This window comes from Wyeomyia smithii, chromosome 1 (assembly GCF_029784165.1).
Source record: "Wyeomyia smithii strain HCP4-BCI-WySm-NY-G18 chromosome 1, ASM2978416v1, whole genome shotgun sequence".
NCBI lineage: Eukaryota > Metazoa > Arthropoda > Insecta > Diptera > Culicidae > Wyeomyia > Wyeomyia smithii.
In genome coordinates this window covers 8,556,562-8,583,647 of record NC_073694.1, presented here as the reverse complement: position 1 = coordinate 8,583,647, position 27,086 = coordinate 8,556,562, and the positions used below count along the sequence as shown (strand labels likewise).

At 41.9% G+C, this 27,086-nt stretch overlaps 1 protein-coding gene across 3 annotated transcripts in view; it reads right to left on the bottom strand.

Moving 5' to 3' along the window:
* Nucleotides 1-27,086, bottom strand: part of LOC129718895 (mitochondrial coenzyme A transporter SLC25A42) — a 46,330-nt gene that overhangs the window by 3,030 nt on the left and 16,214 nt on the right. For 2 of the 3 annotated variants that reach the window (XM_055670106.1, XM_055670104.1), the window contains exon 2: nucleotides 20,041-20,751. In XM_055670106.1, the coding sequence (XP_055526081.1) occupies nucleotides 20,041-20,194 (154 nt within the window). In that variant the 5' untranslated portion in view covers nucleotides 20,195-20,751. The remainder of the gene's footprint in view (nucleotides 1-20,040; nucleotides 20,752-27,086) is intronic. The other variant, XM_055670105.1, reaches the window with a different exon arrangement.

Sequence of the window (27,086 nt, the reverse complement as noted above, 5' to 3'; positions counted from 1 at the left end):
CCCAACTACGATGATTGGAGTTTCAGGATGAAACTGTTGCTGACCAAAGAGGGCTGGTCACGGAAGTGTGGAAGTTGAAGAACGAACAAGCGCTGGCATCAATAAGATTGGCCGTGGAGGACAACCCGGTAATCCACATAAGGAAAAGACCGAATCGGCAGCTGAGGCGAGTGAAGCTCTTGAAAACGTTCATGTGAAGCGGACATTGACGACGAAGGCATCCGTGATACGAAAAATCTGCAGCCTGTGCCTGAAGAAACACGGTAACATTCAAGCGCACGGCTGGCTTAACAACCTGCAACCGGAAAAAAATCCTTGACGACGAGTGGTTGAATGCTATTTCGTTCAGTAGTCTGCCGGAAGACGAGGGTGAGCTTATCGATAAATGGCTTATGCCAAGAAACAACGCAATGGCGACGAAGAAATGCATTGGCATCCGTAAGTGTGACATCATCAGTAATCGATAATATAGACGGCAGGCGATACTTTATAACGTTCATCGACGATCACAGCAAGTACTCACTTACTTCAGCAGCCTAGAGCCGTAGGGGTTCGTGCCGTATCAAGAATTTTCCTCCATTCTTCTCGGTCCTGGGCTACTCGTCGCCAATTTCCTAGACGTCTCGATACTCGCAGATCCGCTTCAACCTGGTCAAGCCATATAGCCTCTATTCCTGGTGCCGGTGAGGTCCTTGAAGAGAACCGATTTTACCGCACTGACGTCCGGCATCCTCGCGACATGCCCGGAATCTCTCCGAACAGTGCCTGCAGCTCGTGGTTCATACACCTACGCCACTCTCCGCGTTAGGTTTGGGATATACAACCCCTTCCATCCATTTCTCCGGTAGTCGCTCTTCCTTCCAAATCCTAGGGATTACCTAATGAAGTGCCGTTGCTGGTGGTTCTTTTCTATGTCAATAGAGCTCTGCCGGTAGCCTGTCATTGCCGGCGGCTCTGTTGTTCTTGAGTGACTCAATTTCCCGTTTGATCTCCAAGATATCGGGAACTGGGACACTACTGTCGTTTCAAGGATAACTTCCTATTCATCTCCTTCCGTTGCTCCGCTATTGAGGTGCTCATCGAAGAATTGCTGCCACCTGTCAACCACCTTGCGCTCGCTTGTGATCAGGTTTCCATTCACGTCCCTACACATACAGTGTCGGACAAAACATTAAGACCAGTACTCAAACAAAACAAGCAAATGACAAAACTTTGAGAAAAAAAAATCCAATCCAGTGCTTCAACTAATTTTTAATAACTAATTTGCATTGTTCGAAGCAATTTATAACGTATGTAGTTGAAATAATAGTCGCTCATTGAAAAATGCGTCTCAAGCATACTTATTAACTAAAAAGACGCGACAAAAATTAAGACCGGTTTTGAAATTTATGGTAAAAAAATAAAACAAGGAAATTTACACCGTGAAAAGCTTCTAGGGTTAGTACTTAATCGTGTAACCTTTGTTATGCATCACTGCACACACCCGGTTCGGCATTCCACCAGCTTCTGGCACATGGTGACCGGGATGCTTATTTTTCGACTACTCCATGTACATCGACCTTTTCACGATCTCCCATAGGTTCTCTATAGGGTTCAGATCCGGTGACTGCGCTGGCCACTCCACGACGTCGATTTCGTTTTCCTGGAACCAGTTTTTGACGGTCTTGGTGGTGTGCTTCGGATCGTTATCCTGCATGAACTGCCATTTCAGGGGCATCTCCCATTCGGCATGTGACAGCATAACATCCCTTAAGATTTGGGCGTAGAGTTACTGATCCATGATCTTATCCACCCAGTGCAGGGAGCCAACCCCGTACCAGGAGAAGCACCCTCACACCATAATGTTCCCTCCTCCATGCTTAAAGGTCTTCGTGGTATACTGTGGCATGTAAGCGCAGCCTATTGGGCGATGGACCCAAGTTTTTCCGTCCGAGCCGATGAGGTTTACTTTCGTCTGATACGACCACAGAATATTTCACCATTTCTTTTCCTTCTCCGGACCGATCCAATCGAAGTGATCTTTCGCAAACTTCAACCGCGCCTTCAGATGCTTCGGTGTCAGCATCGGGACGTTCCGGGGGCTTTTACCGCCTAGCCCCTGCTCCGCCAGCCGCCGCTGAACTGTCCGAGAACTCACGGACAACTTCAGTTCGTCCCGGATATTTTTCGAGGCCTGGAAGGGATCTTTCTTGGGGGCTCGTTTTATGACATAGTCATTCTTCGCGGTCGTTTTCCTTGGGCGTCCACTTGTTTCGGATTTTTTACGGTCTTGGAGGGCATTAAACACGAAGGTTTTGGATCGTCCCAAGTGCTCTGCGATTTCGCGTTGGCTGCTGCCTGCCTTGGACATTTTGCTGTGTTTCTGTGCAGTTCAGCGCGCGACCCATTTTTCGTTAACTGCAACTAGAATTTGAGAATATGTTGAGTTAGTAGTTTATATGATAAACACTTACCAGTACCCGAAAATCACAAAATATCACCGAGAAATAATCAGTTTTCTTCAAAAATCATTCGAAATAATACTCGAAACAGGCGAAACGAGGAACTGGTCCAAAATTTTGTCGCACCGTTTTTCAACCTTTGACAGCTATCAGTGCGTCTTGCTAAAACGGATTGCTTTAACTGCGTTAAACTTGCGATTTTCAAAGTTGTCATTCTAGTATGAGTGCTCGCCGCTAAGTTTCGCATATACTATATATGAATTGACGGTTGAATGCTTATTTGAATTTTTTGCTTTAGAGTGGTCTTAACGTTTTGTCCGACACTGTATCTGAACTCAGTGTGTAGCCTTGACGGGATTGACTTGTAGAGTACAAATAAAACACGTCTGTCTTAAGTAACGGTTAACAGTGGAATGAACATTTATTTTAAAATTTCTGTAATCAAAACCCTCGGATTACCCACGATTGCTGTGATCTTCAACACTCCTCCCTAATCCGAGACACCTACTAATTCGCAAAAGGACGGCTAAGGGCTTTGTAAAACCATCAGCCGGCTGCTTGGTAGTTGGCACGTAAAACAACTGCACGACTTCTTGCTGTAGGCTATCACAATACTCACATGCTTTGTGCGAGGATTGTATGATCCATTCGTCGCGATACTGATTGCAGATTGGTTGTCACAGTTGAGAGGTACGAGACGATGTTTCTGGAATATCTGCGACCGCAAGTTGTTCCACCACATAATTTCTTGAATCGTACGGGACAGAGCCATATATTCGGCTTCACAGGAGGATAACGCGACTGATGGCTGATTTTTAACATTCCACGATCGGATATGATCAATGAAAATCAGCAAAATACAGCAGTTAACGTAATCTCAGATGATGAAAATCAGAGCGCAGACGACACTCTATGTAACAACGATGAAGTTGCAGATCCTCCCGCAATTCGAGAGATCAGTTGATTTGCAACAAGAACCAAGGCGCAGCGGTCGGGAGCGCTGTAATCCAGGCAAGTATAAAGATTTTATCGGCTGTGGGGCATATTCTGGTGATAGCTTTTTCCCCCAGTTATCTCCTGCTCCAACCAACGGAGATCTTGCGATGGACGATCCAAAAACTTACGAAGAAGTTCTGCAAAGACCTGATAAGGATTATTGGATTCAAGCAATGAATGATGAGTTGGTGTCACTGAGCGAGAACAACGCGTGGGTGCTGACAGAACTACCAGAAGGAAGAAAAGCTATTCGGAACAAATGGGTGTTCAAAACGAAGCGGGGTCCTGATGGGACCATTCAACGATACAAAGCTCGTCTCGTCGTGAAAGGATGCTCGCAGAGGCCAGGTCTCGATTACGATGAGGTGTACTCTCCTGTGGTGCGATATGCAACGGTTCGTCACCTCATGGCACTGGCGGTGCAATACGCTCTGGAAATCGACGGCATTTCTACAAGGAGGTAACAAGGTAACGGCATTTCTACAAGGAGAGCTGAAAGATGAGATCTACATGCTGCAGCCGCAGGGTATCGACCAACGAAATGGGAAGGTGTGCCGATTGAAGAAAGCACTCTATGGCTTGAAGCAGTCAAGCAGAGTATGGAATGCGCAGTTGGATAGTGTTCTCTAGAAGTTTGGTTTGGTTCGTTCATCAGCAGATCGTTGCTTGTACTGGATGATTAATGAAAGTAAACTGATGTTCGTCACGATTTACGTTGATGATCTTGAAGTAGAGTACTTCTCTCAGGAAGTTCGGCTACATACGGATGTGAAATGAAAATCTAAAACCGAAAAAAAGTGAAAAATATGTCCAATTTCAAATGCTAATGAATCGGTTAGTATCCGATGGATTTCCTTCGTTTTTGCAATAATAGATTGGAAAATCTTCTAAGATTCTTCCCAAAAGAAGATAATTGTAATTTTATTATTCACACTATTGTACTATTGAAAATAGTCAAGCCTTGTCAAAACGAAAAATTCGACCTCTGATTGGTCGTTATATGATAGCTTCCCAAGCACGGTCGACAGAATCATATACCTTGCAATTGAAAACATGCTATTTGGCCTATATAGCAGCCTGTTTCAGCCGAAGCCGCTCGATTCATTCTTCGTCTCACGCTTGGTGTGTACAGACGTGTTTGTTACAACAACTGAAAGTTTTAGTTTACCTATCGCATTTGTTTATTTTACCTATCGCATTCGTTATACAACAGTACGTTGTCGTGTCCCAACGAAATGGGAAAAACGGGTTCCAGTAAGGAGCAAAACAATAAGCGTCCTCGTGACCCTGCTGAAAAGGATGATGGAATCGCCAAGAAGATACTAGCTGCTAACAAGTTTGCATCGCTGGCTGACCAAACTACCGAGAAAACGGAAAAGAAGGAGAAAATGCCGCCTTTCTACGTAAAAGGTTTTCCGCCTGGACCAAGGCAACACTTCAATGAACTTATCAGCAAAGGGCTGATAGCTACCCTGAGGCTATGCACGGACGGCTACAAAATCGTCGTTCCATCCACCCCACATTACAAGGCAGTAGAGGCTTACCTGAAGCAAACAAAAGCGGAGTATTTTACTCACGATATTGCAGCTACAAAACCATTCAAAGTTGTACTGCGTGGTTTACCGGAATTGGAACTGGACGAGTTAAAAACGGAGCTTGTCGCTTGCGGCCTAGAAGTGGAAGCAGTATACAAAATTATAAGACACAACAAAGCCATCAAGTATCGTGATCAGTTATACCTGATCCACCTGACCAGGGTTCAACTACACTGAGCACAGTGAAAACAATCACCGCCCTATTCAACATCATCGTGCAATGGGAGCGATACAAACCGATTCATCGCGATGTCACGCAGTGTTCCAATTGCTTGAACTATGGACATGGCACAAAGAATTGCCACATCAAGAGTCGCTGCATGAAATGTGCAGGTCCGCATCGAACAGTGGATTGTCTTGTTGAGGAAGCCGAACAAATCAAGTGTCTCAACTGTGACAAAGAGCATGCTACGAACAGCCGTTCCTGTCCAAAACGAGCAGAATTTATCAAAATTCGAAGTGAAATTGCCAATCGCCAGCGACCGTCGAATAGAAAAAGTGTACAACCTAGCGTTACACCAACCCCGCCAGCGAGTTCAAGTACGTTGCCGTTTCCACCTCCTCCAACTGGTGGTGTTCCTAGCCGGGACCCCCCCGGATTTTTGAGTTATGCACAGGCTGCCAGCATGCCCCCAGCAAGTAGCAATTTGTACTCGATGGAACAGCTAGCTACGCTGTTTCTTAAACTCGATCAGCAAACAAAGGCTTGTCGCACCAACCAGGAACAGATTGCGGTCATGATGACTTTTTACTACCGTCATGGATCCATTCTTTCGAATCCTTAACTGGAATGCCCGCTCTGTGGCCAACAAGAAGTTAGAACTTCTACATTTTCTGAACACACACCACATCGATGCCGCTGCAATAACCGAAACACATTTGAAGCCGAACATAAACTTCTGCCTGCCGGAACACTCGGTAGTCAGACTGTACCGCACAACCTCAGCTGGGGGCGGGGTTGCAATCGCCACAAGGAGAGGACTACCATACAAATCACTACCGAGTTTCAACACAACCTTTGTCGAAGCTGTAGGAATCGAAATTACCACCACTCACATTTATTGCGGTCTATTGTCCGAAGCAGTTTCGACGGGCAAATGGAACCACGGTGAAATTGAAGAACGACATCCAAAAGCTGTCTAGAAGAGGAGGCAATTTCGTCATCACAGGTGATCTCAATGCTCGCCACTCCGCTTGGGGTGACTCCAGGTGCAACTCAAATGGTAACATCATCGTAGAAGATTCCGAAGCTGGATATTACTATCCCGCTCATCCGGAATTGCCAACTTACATCTCTCCTGGTGGTGTAGGCTCTAAGCTTGACATTTTTCTGACCAACATCACCGATCGATTTTCGATTCCGAAAACCATAACTCTCCGCGGATCATCTTCCGGTCATCGCTGAGATTGGTGCTAACGTAGAGCGGCGTCAAGTTCAGCAAAGAAGAAATTACCATCGTGCAAATTGGGTTCAGCTGCAGCGGTATGTTGAAAACCATCTTGATGCGGACATCACTTTGAACAGCACTGGAGACATCGATCGTACTCTACAGTCCATGATAGACGTCATCCAGGAAGCAGAGTGCCGCTACATCCCATCTGTTCCAGTGACACGTAAGTTTGCGCAAATCGACGATAACACCAAGCGCATAATTTCCTTGCGAAACTCGCTGAGAAGGCAATATCAACGTACCCGCAACCCTAGGCACCGATTCTACGCTAGACAGCTGACAAAAATCGTTCAAGAACGTCTGGAGAAAGTGAAAAACAGACAGTTTGCAACCGAATTACGTAATTTGCCATTTTGGCGTGTGGCTAAAGTGTTGAAGAACAAACCAAAACCCATTCCGCCATTAATAGTGAATAGTGAAACTTTGCTAACTTCCCGCGAAAAGGCTTGTGCTATCTCTCAGCATTTTGCCGCTTCCCACAATCTTGGTCGTGATATTGTGAGTGGAATCGAACCAGCTGTCAGTAAATCGATAGTAATTCTGGCCCGCACACCGAATATCTTATCACCTGATCAGCGGATAACAGTGGACGAGGTACAAAACAACATTAAATTCTCTCGGAACATGAAGGCTCCCGGATTTGACGAAGTGTTCAACCTTGTGCTCAAAAACCTTGGACCAACAGCCTTGTCTGTGGTGGAAAAAGTGTTCAACCGATGCCTTGAATTGGCTTACTTTCCAACAAAGTGGAAACTGGCGAAAGTGATTCCCATTTTGAAACCAGGAAAGGATCCCACATGCCCCAAAAGCTACCGTCCCATCAGTCTGCTTTTTGCCCTCAGCAAGGTATTCGAACGATGCATCTACAGCCGTATTCTGTGCCACGCAGAAGTGAACAACATATTCCTGGACGAACAGTTCGGTTTTCGCAGAGGCCATTCAACAACATATCAACTGCAGAGAGTAACAAAACTCATCAATCGGAACAAGGAGCTATCTAAAACAACTGCCATGGCCTGCCTGGACATAGAAAAAGCATTCGACAACGTGTGGCACGACGGGCTTATCTACAAGCTACAGCGCTACAACTATCCCGTTTATCTAGTGAAGATTGTGCAAAACTATCTTACGCTGCGCAAATCTCAGGTCTGTGTGCTGGGTGGCCTGTCTGACCCATACGACGTAGGAGCTGGTGTTCCACAGGGCAGCATCCTTGGTCCTGTTCTGTACAACTTATTCACATCAGATATTCCTGAACTACCCAATGGAGGCATCCTGTCGCTGTTTGCTGATGATACCGCCATTATGTACGAGGGCAGACAGATCAACCAAATAGTTAAAAAGCTGCAAACTGGGCTTAACGTCTTTGTGAATTACCTCACCTCATGGAAAATTTGTGTGAATGCAGCAAAAACTCAGACCATAGTCTTCCCACATCGGAATAGTCAACGTTTGGTGCCGACAACAAAGATTCGGTTGAACCATGTGGATATTCCCTGGTCGTCAAATGTACGCTACCTTGGTTTGACCTATGATCATAAGCTACTTTATCGCCCCCACATTGAACAAACAGTAACGAAAAGCTTAGTGCTAATGAAGAAGTTGTACCCGCTAATCAACCGAAAATCGAAATTGTCCGTCGTGAATAAATTGACGGTATACAAACAGGTCATCCTGCCGATGCTTCTATACGCCTCGTCGATCTGGAGAACCTGCGCGAGAACCCACCTGCAAAAGATTCAACGGATCCAGAACATGTTCCTGAAAATGATCTTGAACGTACCCTTCGGAACCCGAACATCAGAAGTGCATCAAATAGCTGGTATCGATATGACCGAAAACATAATCTCTGCACACGCTGAAAACACTAAAAACAATGCACTTAACTCTAGTGCGGTGCTCATTCGTGAGCTTTATTTATAAGTAGCTAGGTATATCTATTTAATAATTAAAACTCTAATGCCGAGCATTAAAATGTGAATCATGTACGTAGAAAAGGAAAAAGTAGTAACACTTATAGTACATTAAAAACATCAGAGTTGAAAAGTTGATAAAATTGAATCTCTCACAATGTTCAAAAAACAAATGTATAATGAAAATACCGTAAGAAAAATAAAGAATATTGAATCCAAAAAAAAAAAGCTGGAGCCGCTTATAATAGTTCTAGACAGCGACAACAGCAGTCGTCCTTAGCAGCAGCACTAGCAGTGCAGTGGTTACCAGCGATGGCGGAAAGCGGCCACAGCTGTGGCGTACCAATGGATAGCGCACTATTTGCAGCGGATTCCAGCAACGATAGCAGCTGGGCCAGCTGATGCAGGGACAGTGGAAACCAATGGCAGCGTATAGCGGCCACCACTGTGGCATGGCTATGGATAGCGAACTAGTTGCAGCGGATCTCAGCATCGATAGCGGCTGGTGCAGTCTGGCACTTTAGCGAAATGCAGTCTCTGTGCGAAAGTGGCTCTTTCAGTTGATAGTTGACTCTTTTTGACAACACGTGAGCCGTCTAGTTTTGAGTGTTATATTAGCATTTCACTGTTTACTTTATCACAACGAATACTTTGTTCGCTGTCAGTGATAACGCAAAGATGTAATCGGCATCTTATCCGATACTAAATTGAACAACAAATTGTCCTTTTCAGGATGAAATAAAAACCTGATGATTAAAGCGTAAATGTTTTCTCTTGAGTTAATTTACATTTTTGAATTTGTAAAAGTTATAAATTTTACTTTATTTCCGTATCTCAGAACGTACTGAATTATCTTTTCCTTCAGTCATGAGCACGACATCCGAAAAAATTCCATCTCAAAATTTAAAAATTGTCAAGCCCCAACCATGACAAGCAACTTACTATATTATTGAATTTGAATGATCTGATTAGTCAACGTTTATTTACTAGAAAAATGACTGACACGCAAGCAGCCGGGTTATCTTTCTTGTAAAAGTATTCTACTTCAACCTTGCGGTTGTGGCTTTGCACACAACCCTCCTGTTTTTTTTTTATTTTTACCAACGATCAAGACTTGAAACAAAAATTGAAGATGTTTCTAAGCCAGCAGTTTAAAATGAAGGATCTCGATAAAGCTGAATTCTGTTTGGGTATCCGGATTACAAGAGATCGGACAGAAGGAAAGCTCTGGCTAGATCAACAAGCTTACATCGAAGAAATTATTGAACGTTTTGGTATGACCAAAGCACACCCTGCATCAACGCCCGCAGAACCAAATGTACGGTTAGATAAATCGATGGGACCCAAGGATCAGAAAGAAGTCGAGGAAATGAAGAAAATTCCTTCCAAGGAGGCCGTTGGATGTCTGTCTTTCGTGGCTCAGGTGACTCGTCCGGACATTGCATTTGCAGTAAATGCTGTTAGTCAGGTCAGTTCCAGTCCAGGTCGCCAACATTGGGAAGCCATAAAGAAAATAATTCGCTATTTGAAGGGAACATCGACAAAGAAGTTGGGGTACTCCAAACAAGGATCCACTGAGCTAGTTGGCTACAGCGATGCCGATTGGGGAGGAGATCCAGATATTCGGAAATCAACGACGGGATACGTTTTCTATAGCAAAGATACTGTAAAGCCCTTTCGACTTACTAGCCTTCATCGTTGACTTCTTGGCATTGGGACACTTGGCTGCAAAATGCCCCGGTTTTTCGCAATTGTAGCACAGTTTCTCACTTTTTCCGCCGTTCTTTTGTTCAATGAGCTTCTTGCGGCTTACCTTGCTGTACAAAGCACCTTCTGTGCTGCTGCTGACCGGACCCCGATCAAATTTTACATTCTGTAGAATTTTTGCCTTTATCGCATCCGCCGTCAAGGCCGTTCCAGAAGCTTCGAGACCCATGATCATAGGCTCATACTGCTCAGAAAGGCCCATCAGCAAAATTGCTGCAAGCCAGGAGTCATCCACCTTGAACCCAACAGATGTGAGCTTGTGGCTCGTGGTAATAAAGTCGTCTACATACGCCTCAACACTAGTACAGTTAATCAACCGAACCGACGTGAACTTCCGAAGCAATCCGATTTTCCTGGTCAATCCGCTGTCCTGGAAAGCAGATGCCAGCTTCTTTCAAGCTTCCTTAGCGTTTGCTGCACCTTGCACTAGGCTGTAGTTGTAGCTCTCCAGACTTAAGCAAATCGTGACCAGAGCCTGTAACTTTACACCCTCGGGAACGCCTTCGTCGTCACCGTCAACTGCCGACCAACTTCCCTCGCGGATTAAAATCATCCGCATAGCAAAAGACCACGTCGAATAATTCTCCCTTCCTTTCAGTTTCTCAATTGCCGGCAGTGCCACGGAACTTTTGCTCACTCGAATACTTCCAGCTTCAGTGCCTCTTCCGTTGACATCTCCTTCTCCAGTCGGTTGCGCGAGATTTGAATTTCCGCCCGTGAACATTTTTGCTTCAATTTGAAATTCAATATCTTCAATATCTTTATTCAATATTTATTCAATATCTTCTTTTTTTTTTGACGTGGGACTACGTCTTTGTTTACTATACTGGGATGCATTCTGTAAAATTGGAAATGAAACTGGCAAATGTTGCGTCAGATTTCAAACGTTAATAACAGCACAACGACATGATGGATAACAATAACCAATATGTTGTTGGATGGATAAAATGTATAACAATTTTGTAATATGCTAGTTATCACTTTAATTTCATTGCTAAGCGGTAAAATTGATAAGTTTCAATAACAAATTTACGCGAATAATGAACCAATTACATGCGAGCATTCCTAGCACAGACGACGTGAATGAACACCATCCGTTCGCTGTGATATTCTCTGTATCAATATAGAAATAAAAATTGACAGAGTATCCCCGTCCCAATAGGTCAATTTATTTTTGCTTCCATGAGCTTAGACTAATATGATGTCTCGAAGGTAAAAGTTTTCCTAAAAGTTTGAAACAATACCCATCCTGGAACAATTTCTAAACCTGCGTCTTAGGTTCTGGAGAACCTAATAAAAACTGATGTCTTGAAAGAAAACATTCCGGTAAAAGCAACAGTACCAGTGGAGTAAATAACTGCAGGTCTCTTGTCGTCTAGGATTGCAGTGGTACTCTTTTATTCGTACATTTCAGCGGTACACTTCTATTTGTACTGCAGTAGTACACTTTTGTTCGTACATTTCTATTCGTGTGCAATTGAGGAAAAACTGCAATGCTGCTGTTGATGGTGATTGAAAGTTTATCTCATAAATATGGTTACCATAATTTACTCAACAAGAATTGTAAATTTTTGCAACGGATATTTATTTAATTTTATCTTCGATATTCACTAAATAATCGTGATTGTATAGTATCGAAAGAGTAAATTCCTAAATATATACATTTATAGAAGAGTGAGAGCCTGCGATGATAACGTAAGTATTATTGGATTTGGTTTTTGAGGTTATAAAGGTAATTCTGACTTTGACGCATTATGAGAAATTCTTGGTGCTTCTTCAACCAGCACGATATGCTTGTGCCTTGTCAAATACATGTTGTTTGCATGAAAAAATACTACAGGCATAATATCGTCAGATATAGGCGATATTCTATTGTGTTGTTGAATATATATCAAAAATTGATTTCCAGGGGAGGCTGAAAATAAATATATGTACAGTCGCTGAGCAAACACATTGATTCTGTCAGCAGACTCTGTATATTTTGTAACAAAAAATCCCCTAATTACAGTGTTTAGTCCCACGTCACCCTTTCATACAACCCTAGGGCTGTATACCTTGTAGTATTTCAGTATATAGGAACATAGTATCTATCTTGTTACGTAGCCGTTTTTGAAAATTCCAAAAATTGCCAAAATGGCGGCCATTTTAGTAAAAAATTGTTTTTTTTTTCATGAAAAATCACTATTTAAAAAATCATAAAACATTGAAAAACTCAGATATCAAAAAACGGCTACGTAACAAGTTAGATAATCCATTTTTACATGTTAAAAAAAAATTCAGCAAAATCGGTTCAGTAGATGCTGAGAAAAATTTACCACCAGTTGAAAAAACATGGTTTCGAGAGAAAAGCTGCTTACAGCGTAATCCTCACTATATTTGTATCCAGAACGTGCAAAATATATCTTCAAATATACCTTAATCAATAGCCACAATATCCGAACACATCACTCTACTCTAAGCATCCGAAAAAAAAATACGAAAAATTATTATTTTTCGACTTTCCAGAGTAGGGTCCCCCCTTAAGCAGACAATGTGTGCAGTAGGGAAAGCGAAAATTAAGTGAACTGGAAATATGGTATACTTTTCCAAATCTGTATCATATTTCCAGTTCGCCTTATTTTTGCTTTCCCTACTACACACATTATCTGATTAATGAACTTGAATGTTAACGGGTAAAAGTCGTTGTTGAAAATAGAAATTTAGTTAAAAAAAAGGGATTGGTTCTTTTTACAAAACTGGCGCGTATCGTTATTCCGAAACAGTTGCTCTAGCTCTTCATGATTTCTGTCCTCCAGGTGGCGCTTCCTCCTCCTCAGAATCGTGGTTATTCCACCAGGCGAACCAGGTTATTCCATCTATCAGTTTCCAGCAAATGGATTCATTAACTGAGGTAGAACCGATGAAGTCTGATGACGATGTTGCCTGGGACGATCCTGAGGGAGCAGCAAATGAAGAGCAGCCCAACGCTGAAGAGGTCCACAATGATTTACCTCGCAGGTCAACAAGGTCCAATTTTGGTATCTTCCAAAACCGTTATGCGTGTGCAGCAGAAACTTTGGCTCAGGAGGAGCCGAAAACATTAAAACAAACGTTACACAGTCTAAACAGCGCGGAGTGGCGTTGTGGAATGTCGGAAGAGCTCATCAATTGAAGAAAACGGGACTTAGGATTTGGTTGATTTCAGGGCGGGTAAACGAGCCATAAGATGCAAGTCAAAGCCAGGCTGGTAGCCACGGGTTTAAACGTTGTGGGACGGACTACGATGAAGTTTTTGTGACAGTCGTCCATCATATCACGATTCGTACGATGACGTCTGTTGCAGCAATGAACCAGATTAGCGTTAAGCAATTTGACATAAAACGGCGTTTCTCCACGGTAACCTTGAGAAGGGGGATATACATGAAACTACCTCCCAAGTGCGTCGTAAACGACATAAAGGCAAGTTATGCCGTTTGGAGAAAAGCCTGTACAGGCTTGAGCAAACGGCTCGTTCATGGAATCAGCGACTCCACGAGGTGTTAGAGGTAAATGGTGTCAAGCGAAGTGAGGCAGATACCTGCTCGTATAGTAAGCAAGCAGGCGATGCTATATATTAACAGTCTCTCCCGAGCCGAGATTCGAACATACGACGACTAGCTTGTTAGGCCAGTATCGTACCTAAAGACCAGCTGGGACGGCTACCGCTTGCCATCATGAAATAGGTTAACCCTCATCGAGTGTGTTCCCAAAACTTTTGCAAGGAATACATCGACATAAGGCAGCCATAAGCTTCTGTCTGACAAAAAAAAACAGGAGGGTTGTGTACAAAGCCACGACCGCAAGGTTGAAGTAGAATACTTTTACAAGAAAGATAACCCGGCTGCTTGCGTGTCAGTCATTTTTCTAGTAAATAAACGTTGACTAATCAGATCATTCAAATTCAATTATATAGTAAGTTGCTTATCATGGTTGGTGCTTGACAATTTTTAAATTTTGAGATGAATTTTTTTCGGATGTCGTGCTCATGACTGAAGGAAAAGATAATTCAGTACGTTCTGAGATACGGAAATAAAGTAAAATTTATAACTTTTACAAATTCAAAAATGTAAATTAACTCAAGAGAAAACATTTACGCTTTAATCATCAGGTTTTTATTTCATCCTGAAAAAGACAATTTGTTGTTCAATTTAGTATCGAATAAGATGCCGATTACATCTTTGCGTTATCACTGACAGTGCGAACAAAGTATTCGTTGTGATAAAGTAAACAGTGAAATGCTAATATAACACTCAAAACTAGACGGCTCACGTGTTGTCAAAAAGAGTCAACTATCAACTAAAAGAGCCACTATCGCACAGAGACTGCATTTCGCTAAAGTGCCAGACTGCACCAGCCGCTATCGATGCTGAGATCCGCTGCAACTAGTTCGCTATCCATAGCCATGCCACAGTGGTGGCCGCTATACGCTGCCATTGGTTTCCACTGTCCCTGCATCAACTGGCCCAGCTGCTATCGTTGCTGGAATCCGCTGCAAATAGTGCGCTATCCATTGATACGACACAGCTGTGGCCGCTTTCCGCCATCGCTGGTATCCACTGCACTGCTAGTGCTGCTGCTAAGGACGACTGTTGTTGTCGCTGTCTAGAACTATTATGAGCGGCTTCGGCTGTAACAGGCTGCTATATAGGCCAAAGAGCATGTTTTCAATTGCAAGGTATATGATTCTGTCGACCGTGCTTGGGAAGCTATTATATAACGACCAATCAGAGGTCGAATTTTTCGTTTTGACAAGGCTTGACTATTTTCAACTAGCTGAATGTACCCGGCCTTGCTCGTGTAAAAATTTCTGCTTTTTTTATAATTTTCTATATTTCCATATATTTTTTCCAGCCCGAGCATTTCAAATAATATTTCTATTTTAGTAATAAACTTGCTTATATACCACCTTTTTCGTTGATTCACAATCGATGCGGAGGCATTCCAATTGGGTCGAGTGAGTTCAAAAATTCCGTTGGAAAATGGATTACCTCATCAGCATCTTCGACGGTATCGATTAACTTACAATAAACTATAATTACACTCAAATTACATAATCAATAGCCTAGGCTCATCTCTGATAGTTAAAATTATTGCTTGCTATGTCTTCTCGTTTTATTTTTTTTGTGTAAACAATATCAATATCATCCTTATAGTTGAACATCAGTCTTCATGAATTAATTAACAATTTGGAGATACGGGGACTATCTCCAGATTTTTCTCGAGTTTTTAATAACTTCCAGTGCAGAAAAAAAACCTTCGCTATACCACACGTTCGGACACCAATTTTCGGTTTTTGGGAAATCAGCTCTGACTTATGAACCTAATATCAGGGAGTATTTGAATATTTTTCTTCAGGAATTTGAAAATAGCGTTGGACGCCCGTTGTCATTTTCTGAACATAGTTCTCTTTCTAGAAAAAGGTCGCTTTTTACGCGGCTTTTTTTACGCGGATTCCGGAATTTACGCGGTTTTTACGCGGATTCCGGAATTTACGCGGTATTTATTTTTGCGCGGATTTCGGTTTCCTTTCACTCGGAAGGCAGAATTAACGCTGGTTTTTTTATGCGGATTCCGGAATTTACGCGGTTTTTTTTTTTACGTGGAATGTATCCCCGCGTAAAAAGTTGCTTTAGTGTATTGACATTAGTTAACCATTTTACTTAGTTTTACACAGCTTGACAGAAAGCAGAAATCGCGGAATTGATTTCTAAACAACGTTTCAATATTACGTCCAAGCCTTCTTTCGTATTCTAGTAACCTTTCCATAAAATGTAATCCGCCATGCACGATTTAAAAATTTGCGCCGGAGATGAATATTTGGATTCTGGACGTCATCTTGATATCGAAAATATACATATTGCAGAGCATATATTCGTTTTTCATAAAACTCTAAAACCGGAAGTCGCCATATTGAATTTAAAAAATGTCATGGGAGTTTTAGTTCTGCTTTCTAAAGGTCATCCTGGTTCCGGGAATACCAATGTTTGGAGGTTTGTAAACGTTTTCTACAGTTGTATACAGCTTCCCAGCAACCAAAAGTCGCCATAAACATCGGGAATCATATTCCGGTCCCTAGACATCAACTTCTGGCCATGACCGACCGAGGCCATGGAAGTTATCGTACCTTTTCAAAAAGTTTCCATAGGGCACTAAAAGACCTGATTTTCTCATAAATTAAGACCCCCTCCCTTTTTGATAGCTGCCCCTTTCTCTTTTCGACATCATGTTCCGGTCTCTGGAAATCAGTTTCCGGTCTCCAGATATGATCAAAGGCCTAAAAACTATCGTATTCATTCAGAAAGTTCCCATAATGCATGAAAATAGATTTTTTGATTAATTAAGACCTTCTTCTCCTCTGGGGGTTGCATCTCCTTCTTCACACTATTTCTATGACCACTTTCTCTGTACATAACAGACATACATACATACAAAACTTTTTTTTAAATAAATAGCTGGATTGTAGGAGCTCTTATCTTATTTGATCGATGCTCTTAACTAAATTTTTATTCGGTAATAGTTGAGCTTCAGCAACTTTCCCAAACATAATTTTTATCCAAAACGAATCGCAGATTTCCATAAACCGGAAGTCGGCAACCCAAGTTTCAAAGTATCGTCAGATAACGAAAACCGGTTCTTAAGAGTCATTTTTGCTCCGAAAATTGCAACATTGGGGGGTTTGTGAGTGTTTCCACAGCTTTAAATGGCTTCCCAGAAACCGGAAGTCGCCATCTTGGATTGAAAATAGCATCGAACATCATGTTTCGGTCTCTGGAAATCAACTTCCGGCCTCCAAATATGACCAAGAACCCGAAAATCATCAAATTTCAATGAAAGGTTTCCATTATGTATGAAAATTTATTACTTTTGACTTTGACTTTGACTTTCTTTATACAAAGAACACGTATGCCAAGTTTGGTTGGAATCGGTTCAGGCCTTCGAGAGTTATGCTGGAACATACATACATACATACATACAAAACTTCTCTTTTATATAAATAGAAGAAGATAGATAGATAGATAGAAGATAGATAGTACAATAGTGTGAATAATAAAATTACAATTATCTTAAAATTACAATTATCTTAGAATCTTAGAAGATTTTCCAATCTATTACTGCAAAAACGAAGAAAATCCATCGGATACTAACCGATTTATTAGCATTTGAAATTGGACATATTTTTCACTTTTTTCGGTTTTAGATTTTCATTTCACATCCCTATGTAGCCGAACTTCCTGAGAGAAGTATTCTACTTCAAAACAAAGGAAACTGTGGGACGGCTTGAGACGCAAAGAAGTCACAAATCATCAACCTAATCGAGGTAAAGTAGGAGCCTGCATAACGAAACCTTGACCGACCCTATTCAGATAGTCACCGGTGTTAGGCAAGGATGTATATTATCACCGCTACTGTTCCTCATCGTTATCGATAAGATCATGGCAGGTACAACTAACCGCGTTCCGAACGGTGGCGCCTGTTCTGGTGACTCCGATTTGGCTGATGACGTTGCACTACTGGCACTCTGACAGGCGGCTGGTCACAACATCAACATCGACAAAATAAAATCGTTGGATGTAACCGTAGACAATGGAGCTGCGTAGCCGCAAGGTTACAGAGTCCGCTTTGTCAAGCGGATGGTCGTGGGTTCGAATCTTAGTAGAACCAGGCCATCCGATGTCAAAAAGGACTTAAGCATGGGTTTATTCTCAGGCTCCCCACCAGTTACCCTTCCTTTACGCTGAAATCTACAAATTCCTTTGCGTGACTTCCTCTTAACAAAAAATAAGTCCCTCTTATCAATAAAACTGGCCAGAAGGACGCACGACGAAACTTCTCCAGGGAATTATAATTGGTGATATTTGGCAAGAGGAACGAGTATCGGTATAAGTAGGTACAGTAAGCGTGTAAGGAAGAGTAGCACATTACACACAAGCACTTGATGAACAATAATAATAAGCATGCCACTTCTCAAAAGAGGAATTGCTATTAACAGAAGTGCGGGATACAGCAGACACCCGGGCATATCTCACAATAGATCTACGATTCCGGTCGCAGTGAGGAAGCCCATACAGGAAAAAAAATAAAAAAAAACCGTAGACAATTCTTCCAACTTTACAGTAGCAGGGCAATTAGTGGAAAAAGTCGAAAGCTTTCAATACCTCGACAGCCAAATATCGTCAGATGACCGTACGAAGAGCGGCATAGGCGCAAGAATCAAGAAAGATAGAGCTGCTTTGGTATGGAGATCGAATCCAATTAGTTTGCGCACCAAAGCCCGAATTTTCAACTCGAGTGTGAAATTTGTGCTGCTATATGCCAGCGAAACGTGGTGTGTGTCAGCGGAGAACACCCAGAAGCTGCAGGTCTTGTCTTTATGCCTGCGGTATAAAATTTGAGCTTGGTGGCTCCACAACTGGATCTCCAATGCCGAGCTCCATCGCCGATGCTATCAGGAGCCGATAGCAACGGCAATTCGAGAACGAAAATGATAGGTTGGATTGGCCATGCACTTCAAAGGAGCAGAAACGAAATCTGCAAACAAGCGCTGGACTGGAATCCAGCAGGACATCGCAGCATAGACAGACCCAGGGGTTCGTGGCGACGCAACCTTAACAAGTAAAATAAAAAAAAAAGTCAACAGGAATCTGACCGGGTCTCAATCAAGTCGGTCCTACGCACCACTATGAGTGCTCTCTGATTTCTGCGCTGTTGTCCAAAGTTGGGATTGATATACATGACTTGTCGACACTCTGGTCCGAAGCCTCTGGAATCGACGTTTGGCAAGTTCCGACAGGGACAGGGGCATACTAGATGCTGCTTGGATTTTTTCGCGCAGTTGCTGCTTGTTTTTGGATGTTTCCGTATAAAACGACTTCTTTACGATCTGCCACCAATGTTCGATGGGATTCATTAGATAGCCCACTCTGAGGTGCTGTGTCGACACGCAGAAACTGAAGAAAACTTGCCGAGAAACATGAAAAATAAGAAGTGACGTTACCGTGATTTTGCATAGAAGTGACAATGAGGTGTCGATTTGGAGCGATTTTGTGCTTCTGGCACTTACCTACCGTTAAAATTCCGACACACGGCAGATCAGAACGACCATGCTGTGACAAATTGTTGAAGACAATATAATTTTCTCCGTTACTAAGTTACTAATTCCATTATGCGATAATTATCTCCTGAGTATTTACATCATAATTCATCAACTATACATTGTTTAAGCACAATTTCCATTTTTCCCTGTGGAAATCAAACGAAGGTCGTTATCTTGATGTTTACCGAGCACACACAACGCTGGTAAATCACTTCACAATTCCACCCACTGGAACGTACAACTGTTAGTGAGGCCAGCTCTAGATTATGCACCCCTCCTGCATTCGCACTCGTTGATACTATCAGTTAACGATGAAACAAACATTTACCAAACTGATTAGCAACAGGATCAAATCACTCTTATCAATTTGGAACCAGTAGCAAATTGAGTTTTTTTTGTCCTCGTGCAACAATGATAATGCCCGGCGAAGGTTGCTTTGATCAGGTAGTTAGGCAGGTTTCAATTTTATAGCTACCGACTGCCGCGCATAGCATGTCAGTCCCACCCGCATTTTCAGTAAGCCGAGAAAAACGCGTTATTATATGATTTCATAACATTGCTTCTTACGAGATGGGACAATATGTTTGGATGTTTTCCAGCAGTTTTTCAGAACAAAGCTGTTGAGCTCATCAATTGTTACGAAACTATGCATTGTTAGCTACCATTTACGCGTAATAACTCAATTTTACTGAAAATGCAAATGGGACTGACTTGCTATGCGCGGCAGCCGAATCAATATAAGAAATTACATAATTCACTACTCACATTCGACAGTCCTTTCAGGTTCGGTCCGCTGCGTGCCTGCGGCAGCACTCAGCGCCATAGGCGTCGGTGTCCCACCGGATGAAGCCCCAACAGCGACAACGGCTGCCGCCTCGGCAGCACTTCCTCCTCCGAACAGGCCCTTTAGGTTGGCCATCGTGTCTCCGGTTGCAATCGGTTCCAGTTTTACCTTGCAAGTTTCGATTTTTTCACCGTTATAATTACAGCAAACTCCTCACCTAGCCAGTAAATATATAATATCTTCGGTCACTTCTCATGCGCTATCATTCTTAACACACTGATCGCCAACACGCGCCATGCGAGTTTTAGACGTGCCTTCAAAATCACCTTGCGCAATTTTCCCGACGAATTTCTCCGGCTGGTCGGGCGGCTGATATAACAACTCTCAAAGCGACCCAAATGTTTTTGTCGTAGGTTCTGTGTCTTATTGTTATTTGATGTTCTTGAGTTTATTTTTGTACACCGCTGGCCTGCACGTTTGCGTGTGTTTCTGTATGTGCGTTGTCATCTAAGCTCGTGGATTGTTGTTTACATCACGACGCCGACAGCACCCCGAGTATCGTTCATTGCCCTTCCCTGTGTATGCGCGCACGGACGCTCGATAAAACTTGCTGCAACTCGGAAGGGTTTCACCGGGAAAGAATTTTTTTATTTTCTTCAAGGTTCTTCTGGTTTTGGATTCGTACGCACAGTCTGTAATTGGAGAGAGAGAGAGAGAAAAAAAGCTAAAATAAATATTATGAGTCAAGCAACGTTAGCGAGCAGCATGAAAGTTCGAATATTTGCATCGTTCAATTCCGAACAGTGATTCATTGCTTCATCGCTTTGGAGGCATTTCACGCGAACTCGCCGATGCAGTTGGTAATAGTCTCGACGATGAGCGAAAATCGCTTCATATCGTGGACGAACATAACTGCGACAGTAGCTTCCCAAGACAAGTTTAAGTCATGGTATTCTACCGTAGAAAGGGTTTTGGGTTTTGTGCACATTTTTGACAATTAGCTTTTGCCTGCTAACCCGTATAGTTGTGTACGGTCTTAATAGCAATTTTTCATGCTTTCATGTGTACCGAAGAGTTGAGTTGGAATGCTCTCTCATTCCGTACAGTCGTGCTATCTATAATATAACCAGTTAGCAAACGGAAAACGGGATTGGAATGAAGTCGACATCCGGTATCGTTTTTCAATTATTGAGAAAAGCAACCTGCGTAAAAAACCTGACTGTGATTTTAGGGTATTATTGTATTTCGTAGGATGAACGAAATACGTATGGTCTTGTCGATAGCGTAATACTTAATGAAAGTTTTATTAATTTCTAATATATCGAAACTTTTTGACTGTGAAGAAGTTTGTGTAATAGATCTCCGTCCACCTCGTCAAAGCGTCTACTATCACCAGAAAAAAAAATTTCTTGAATACCTAGGTTTAGCATAATCCATGTGAATCCATGGCGTTTGCAAAATAAGCCACGGAGAAATAATTATCTTCACAAGAGACTTAGAAAGACAATCTTTTCGAAGTTTTCGTCTTTTGACTGCTTTACGGCAGTAAGTAGCTCACGTAACGTCTGCGGTAAAAATGGACTTTTTTCAGAAAAACTAAGACAGATAATTGAGTTGAATAATTTTCTATCAATGGAAACTATACAATCTTATTTGCAAAAAAAAAATCACAGGAGGGTTGTGTGCAAAGCCACGACCGCAAGGTTGAAGTAGAATACTTTATTTAACCCCTAACCGTATTGCGGCTTGTAACATCAAGCGATTTCGTTTGCTCGCTGCTGCGTGTTGCATCATGTTGCAACTTAGCAGCTGGGAGACGACGAAATTTTGTTCATGCTGATTGATTGAATCGACTTCACATTAGCTCTGCATAGTCGAACTAACTGCTTTTGTGAGGGTGTTCTAATAGGGCTGTTTGTTATTCAAAATCGCTTATGCTGATCACAGCCTTTGCGCTGCCCTTACAGTGGGGGGTTACCTCAATAAAGTTAAAATTATACAACTGCAACAGAATTTGATTGCATCCCGCACGGAATGTCTGCTTGTGTTGATACCAGAAAATTCTTAACCTTCAATTACTTGTTTATTTGTCTTCAAAAAGGCATTTTGCGGTTCAAAATCGGTTGCTGATCGCAGCCTTTGAGCTGCCCTAACAATGGGGGAATTAAGATACACGGACAACATGCACTGTGGAAGCTATTTCACATTCAGTGAATTAGACGGGCGCGACAGATTTAAATTGCTAGGATCCAACACAAAACGCTTGCTTGTGTTGTCGTAAATTCAATTCAATGCAATCTTCATGCTGCCCCAACACAGGGGGAATAATGGCAGTCTGGCGACACACGCTGAGAAAAACCGCGCTGCTCCTGAGACGTGGTGACCAACCACAGAGCTAGTGCTGCTGCTAAGGAAGGACGACTGCTGTTGTCGCTGTCTAGAACTATTATGAGCGGCTTCGGCTGAAAATGAGGCTCTTATATAGGCCAAATAGCATGTTTTCAATTGCAAGGTATATGATTCTGTCGACCGTGCTTGGGAAGCAATCATATAACTACCAATCAGAGGTCGAATTTTTCGTTTTAACAAGGCTTGACTATTTTCAATAGTACAATAGTGTGAATAATAGAATTACAATTATCTTATTTTGGGATGAATCTTAGAAGATTCTCCAATCTATTGCTGCAAGAACGAAGAAAATCCATCGAATACTAACCGATTTATTAGCATTTGAAATTGGACATATTTTTCACTTTCTTCCGTTTTAGATTTTCATTTCACATCCCTATGTAGCCGAACTTCCTGAAAGAAGTATTCTACTTCAAAAAATCAACACCCTTGCGAGCGGCCTTCCAGCAGTTGACCGGAACATTCGCCATGGCGGACGAAAACATGCCTGTAGGCATGTTTTTAAGCTCTTTCTTCGTTTTTTTTTATTATTTCCTCCTACGTTCTCGTTGGAATAGATCTTGCGATTCAAGTTTGCCAAGAAATTCTCGATTTGACGCAGCTGGGGGATGTTGGGCGGATTCGCCGACTTCGGTACCACATCGGTATCCAGCCGCTCCATCTCTTCCAACGATCGCTTCGAGTAGTGGGCCAACGCCAAATCTGGCCAGAAACCGTGTCTTCGACCTTATGGTATTCTTGATGAACGACGCAACTTCTGGCTTCGTACTATAAATTCCTCGTCCACAGCCAGCCCGGAGCGAAAGAAGAGCGGCTTTGACGTCCCCTTCTCGCAGATTGTCAGCCACAGCAGCACCTTCTTGGGGAACTTGGTGTGTGAAATAAATTTCACCTCGGAGCTAAGTTTTTCGTGGGAGAAGTAAAATACGAAGTACCCTGCCAGTCGTTGCCATCCAGGCTGAGATAGGTCTCGTCGTCCATCACCACTGCCACGTCGCGATTCGCCGGGAAAATCGACTTGACCATCTTATTCAACCGCTTTTGCTGTGTCACGGTACAGCCGCTTCCTGACATGTAGGGTAGTTTGGGTTAATTTGAACCCCTGGGGTGAAATGGACAGATGCTTTATCTTGGAAAATATGACTTTTGTGGATTCCGTGTACTACTGTATCCTTTTCTTGAACTACTAAACCCTACCTTACATAAAAATTTCATGGTTTGCTGTGATAGGGTCACCGCAGTGTCAATGTAAACAAAGGAAACTTCAAAAGTTGATTTTGCTGTAAGTTTTACGCTCGTGTATTAAAGCTTTTTTTAAGAACTTCTTCAATGTTTATAGTCTAATCAGCTCTGCAGCCGTGTTTGTCTAGTAGAGGGCTACATTTTGATAAAAGATTACGATAACATAATGGAATAGTGGAATAAATTGCGTTTTTTGCAAGGCGTCTTGTTTGTGGTAAAATGGACAGTTTTTTGGGGGTGATATGGTCAGGTAAGTTTGAAGTAAATTTTTTGTCGGACTAACCGCGGGCATACAAAAACGGACGGACAGACGGCGATGTACAGAGGATGAACTGTAAAAAGTATTGCACGTGATCCGGGATGAGATATCTGTACACCAAGGGTTTTCAATCCCCCGCACAGTGGCGGATTTATGAACTAAAGTTGGAAAAAAACTTGACTTTTTAAAATGATTGAAAAAAACATTGGTATACTTGTTCTTTATCGAAAAACTTTATACCCGAATTATTTTGTTTGGTCCTTAAGATCCTTTTTGAATTAGGGTTGCCAAAAATCGACTATTATTTTTCAAAAATTTGTAACTTTTAAGCCGTTTGATCGATTTAAAGAATTATGAAAAATTTAAGGGTAGCTGTGTTGCCGCAAGGTTACAGAGTCCGCTTTGCCAAGCGGATGGTCGTGGGTTCGAATCTTAGTAGAACCAGGCCATCCGATGTCAAAAAGGACTTGAGCATGGGTTTATTCTCAGGCTCCCCACCAGTTACCCTTCCTTTACGCTGAAATCTACAATACCTTTGCGTGACTTCCTCTTTACAAAAAATAAGTCCCTCTTATCAATAAAACTGGCCAGAAGGACGCACGACGAAACTTCTCCAGGGAATTATAATTGGTGATATTTGGCAAGTGGAACGAGTATCGGTATAGTTGAGCAGTAAGCGTGTAAGGAAGAGTATCACATTACACACAAGCACTGATGAACAATATTAATAAGCATGCCACTTCTCAATAGCGGTATTGCTATTGACAGAAGTGCGGGATACAGCAGACACCCGGGCATATCTCACAATAGATCTACGATTCTGGTCGCAGTGAGGAAGTCCATACAGAGAAAAAAAAATGGAAAATTTAAGGTATTTGATAGGCCTTTTAATGAAAAATAAAGAATCGTACGTCAAAGTACATACGTGATATATTTTCCCGTTTCACGGATTTGGGATTACCGGATTTGGAATGACGATATGCAAACCGGGATCCAAAAATTCTAAAAGTACGGTAAATTTTCCATAGGCTGTTGATTATCTGATCATTCCGAGCTGTTTCACGAGACTGTGTACCCTGAGTTCTGAAATACATGGTTTTTGGATTTCCGGCAAAATGTTTTAAACTTGATTGAAAACTGGTTGTTTTTTTGGTAAACGTTGGAAAATAAAAACAAAAGTGTACCATCAAAACATAACATGTTGATCCAAAATTAGATCAAAATTGAGAAAGTTACAAGTATTCGAAGTTAAGCTTAAAATTGGGATTTTAGAACATAAAAATCATTGAAATTGCCTGGCACAGCAACATTCAAAGTGCTGCCAAAAATTGGTATATCATCAGATTCTCATGAACTTTGGATAAAGAACACACACTCACACACATACATGTGTCGCGCGCGCTTGTTTGAATAATTGGAAAAGGAGAATTTTTTTGGCCTATATGAAATCACTGTGCAATGCCCAAGAATTGCAATTATCATTGCGTATGCCTAATACCACCTTCTACTGTGTATTAAGCAACCATTAATACTATAATACTCACATTTTTTACTATGTCCACATCACCCCAAACACTGTCCATATTACCCCAATAAGAATTCTTTTGACCTCAATATCATGATTTTTTTGTGTAAAAACATAGCAAACAGGTCTATACTACTGTTATACATTACGTTTATGGGATAGAAAACACAGGCTACGAAATAACAGGAGTTTTCCTTAGGGGGTCCAAATTACCCCAAACTACCCTATGTCCATGTTCTCCAGATACTTTTTCACTGTTTTACCGCAAGCACCAACCGTACCGTTCTTTGAACGCGCACACTTCTGAATGGAGTAGCTTCACTTGTTTCGCCAACACAGTTAGAGATTGACTGCTAGAGCTGTCGAATTTTTGTTTGCTAACTCATGGGTTACTATGATTGATGATGCATGAGTAGTAGGCTGTCCCAAAAAAATTCGACGTGAAAGTCGAAATGTTCTACAAAAATCCTATAAATAACGTTATCTTTCAATTTAGGGCTGAGCACCTAGACTTTTTTAACATCGATTTTTTTTTTGAGACACCCCAATGAGTAGTTTCGTCAGTGCGGATAACGGTAAACCCATGAAAAATCGGCAATTTTTGTCCATTTTTTTTACCGCAAACGTTACTTTCAGTGCTCTACTGTACTGATGTTTCGAAGTAAAAGTTTCACCTTCGCTGAGTCATCCAGATTTTTAGCGTTTTCACTAAACAAATTTTCATACCGAAAGAACCACGTGTCTGGCTCTTACGATAATTCCGTGATTCCGCTTGATAGAAACTCGATGATAAGCTCCTGGTTGTGATTCTTTGGTTTCGCTCCTTGCGTCGCTGAAGATTGACTTTTCATGAGTTGATCAAGAATCATCTGTTGGTTTTGAAGAATGTTCAGAAGCGCCTATTGGAAATCTGGATTTATGATTTTGATTGTCCAATAATCCTCGTCGTCACAAATTGTTGTACTTCACAGAAAGAAAAAAAGACGTGTGATCTTGTCGATAGCGGAAAACTTAATAAGAGCCTTATTAGGTTTCTACGATATTGTGCACAGGATTTGACAGCTGTTTGTTTTGTTTCAACTCTTTGTGCGTAGTGACCAGTGTTGCATTGTCAATGATAGATTCTCAGTTGAAACTGACAACTGCGCATATTAGTTTTTACACGAATAAGCTGAAAGTGATAATTATTTTCAGCTCCAATCAGTTGACAGTGATAATGCTGACAGGCAGCATTACTGTGATTTCGCACACGCTACACTTTTGCGATGTTTATGCGGTTGAGGATGTAGATGCTTACCTACTTCATCGACTTCATGCAATGGATTGGCTCAGATCAAATAATTTCGATATTAATTAAGATTATCATTTATATCACTGACAGGATTTTCTTAGAAAATTGACACGGTTGACACTCAATATCAGTATGATGAGAGTGAGAGTGCGTTGTAGTGACGTGTTTTTGTCTCAAGAAGTTTCTGGTAATGGGTAGGAACTAAATCTCAACACAGGTCCGAAATTTGATTTGATTTGTGCGTGACTTCCAGCGTAGGGAGTCTCAACGGAACATTGCTGAGAAGTGTGATAGTGGATTC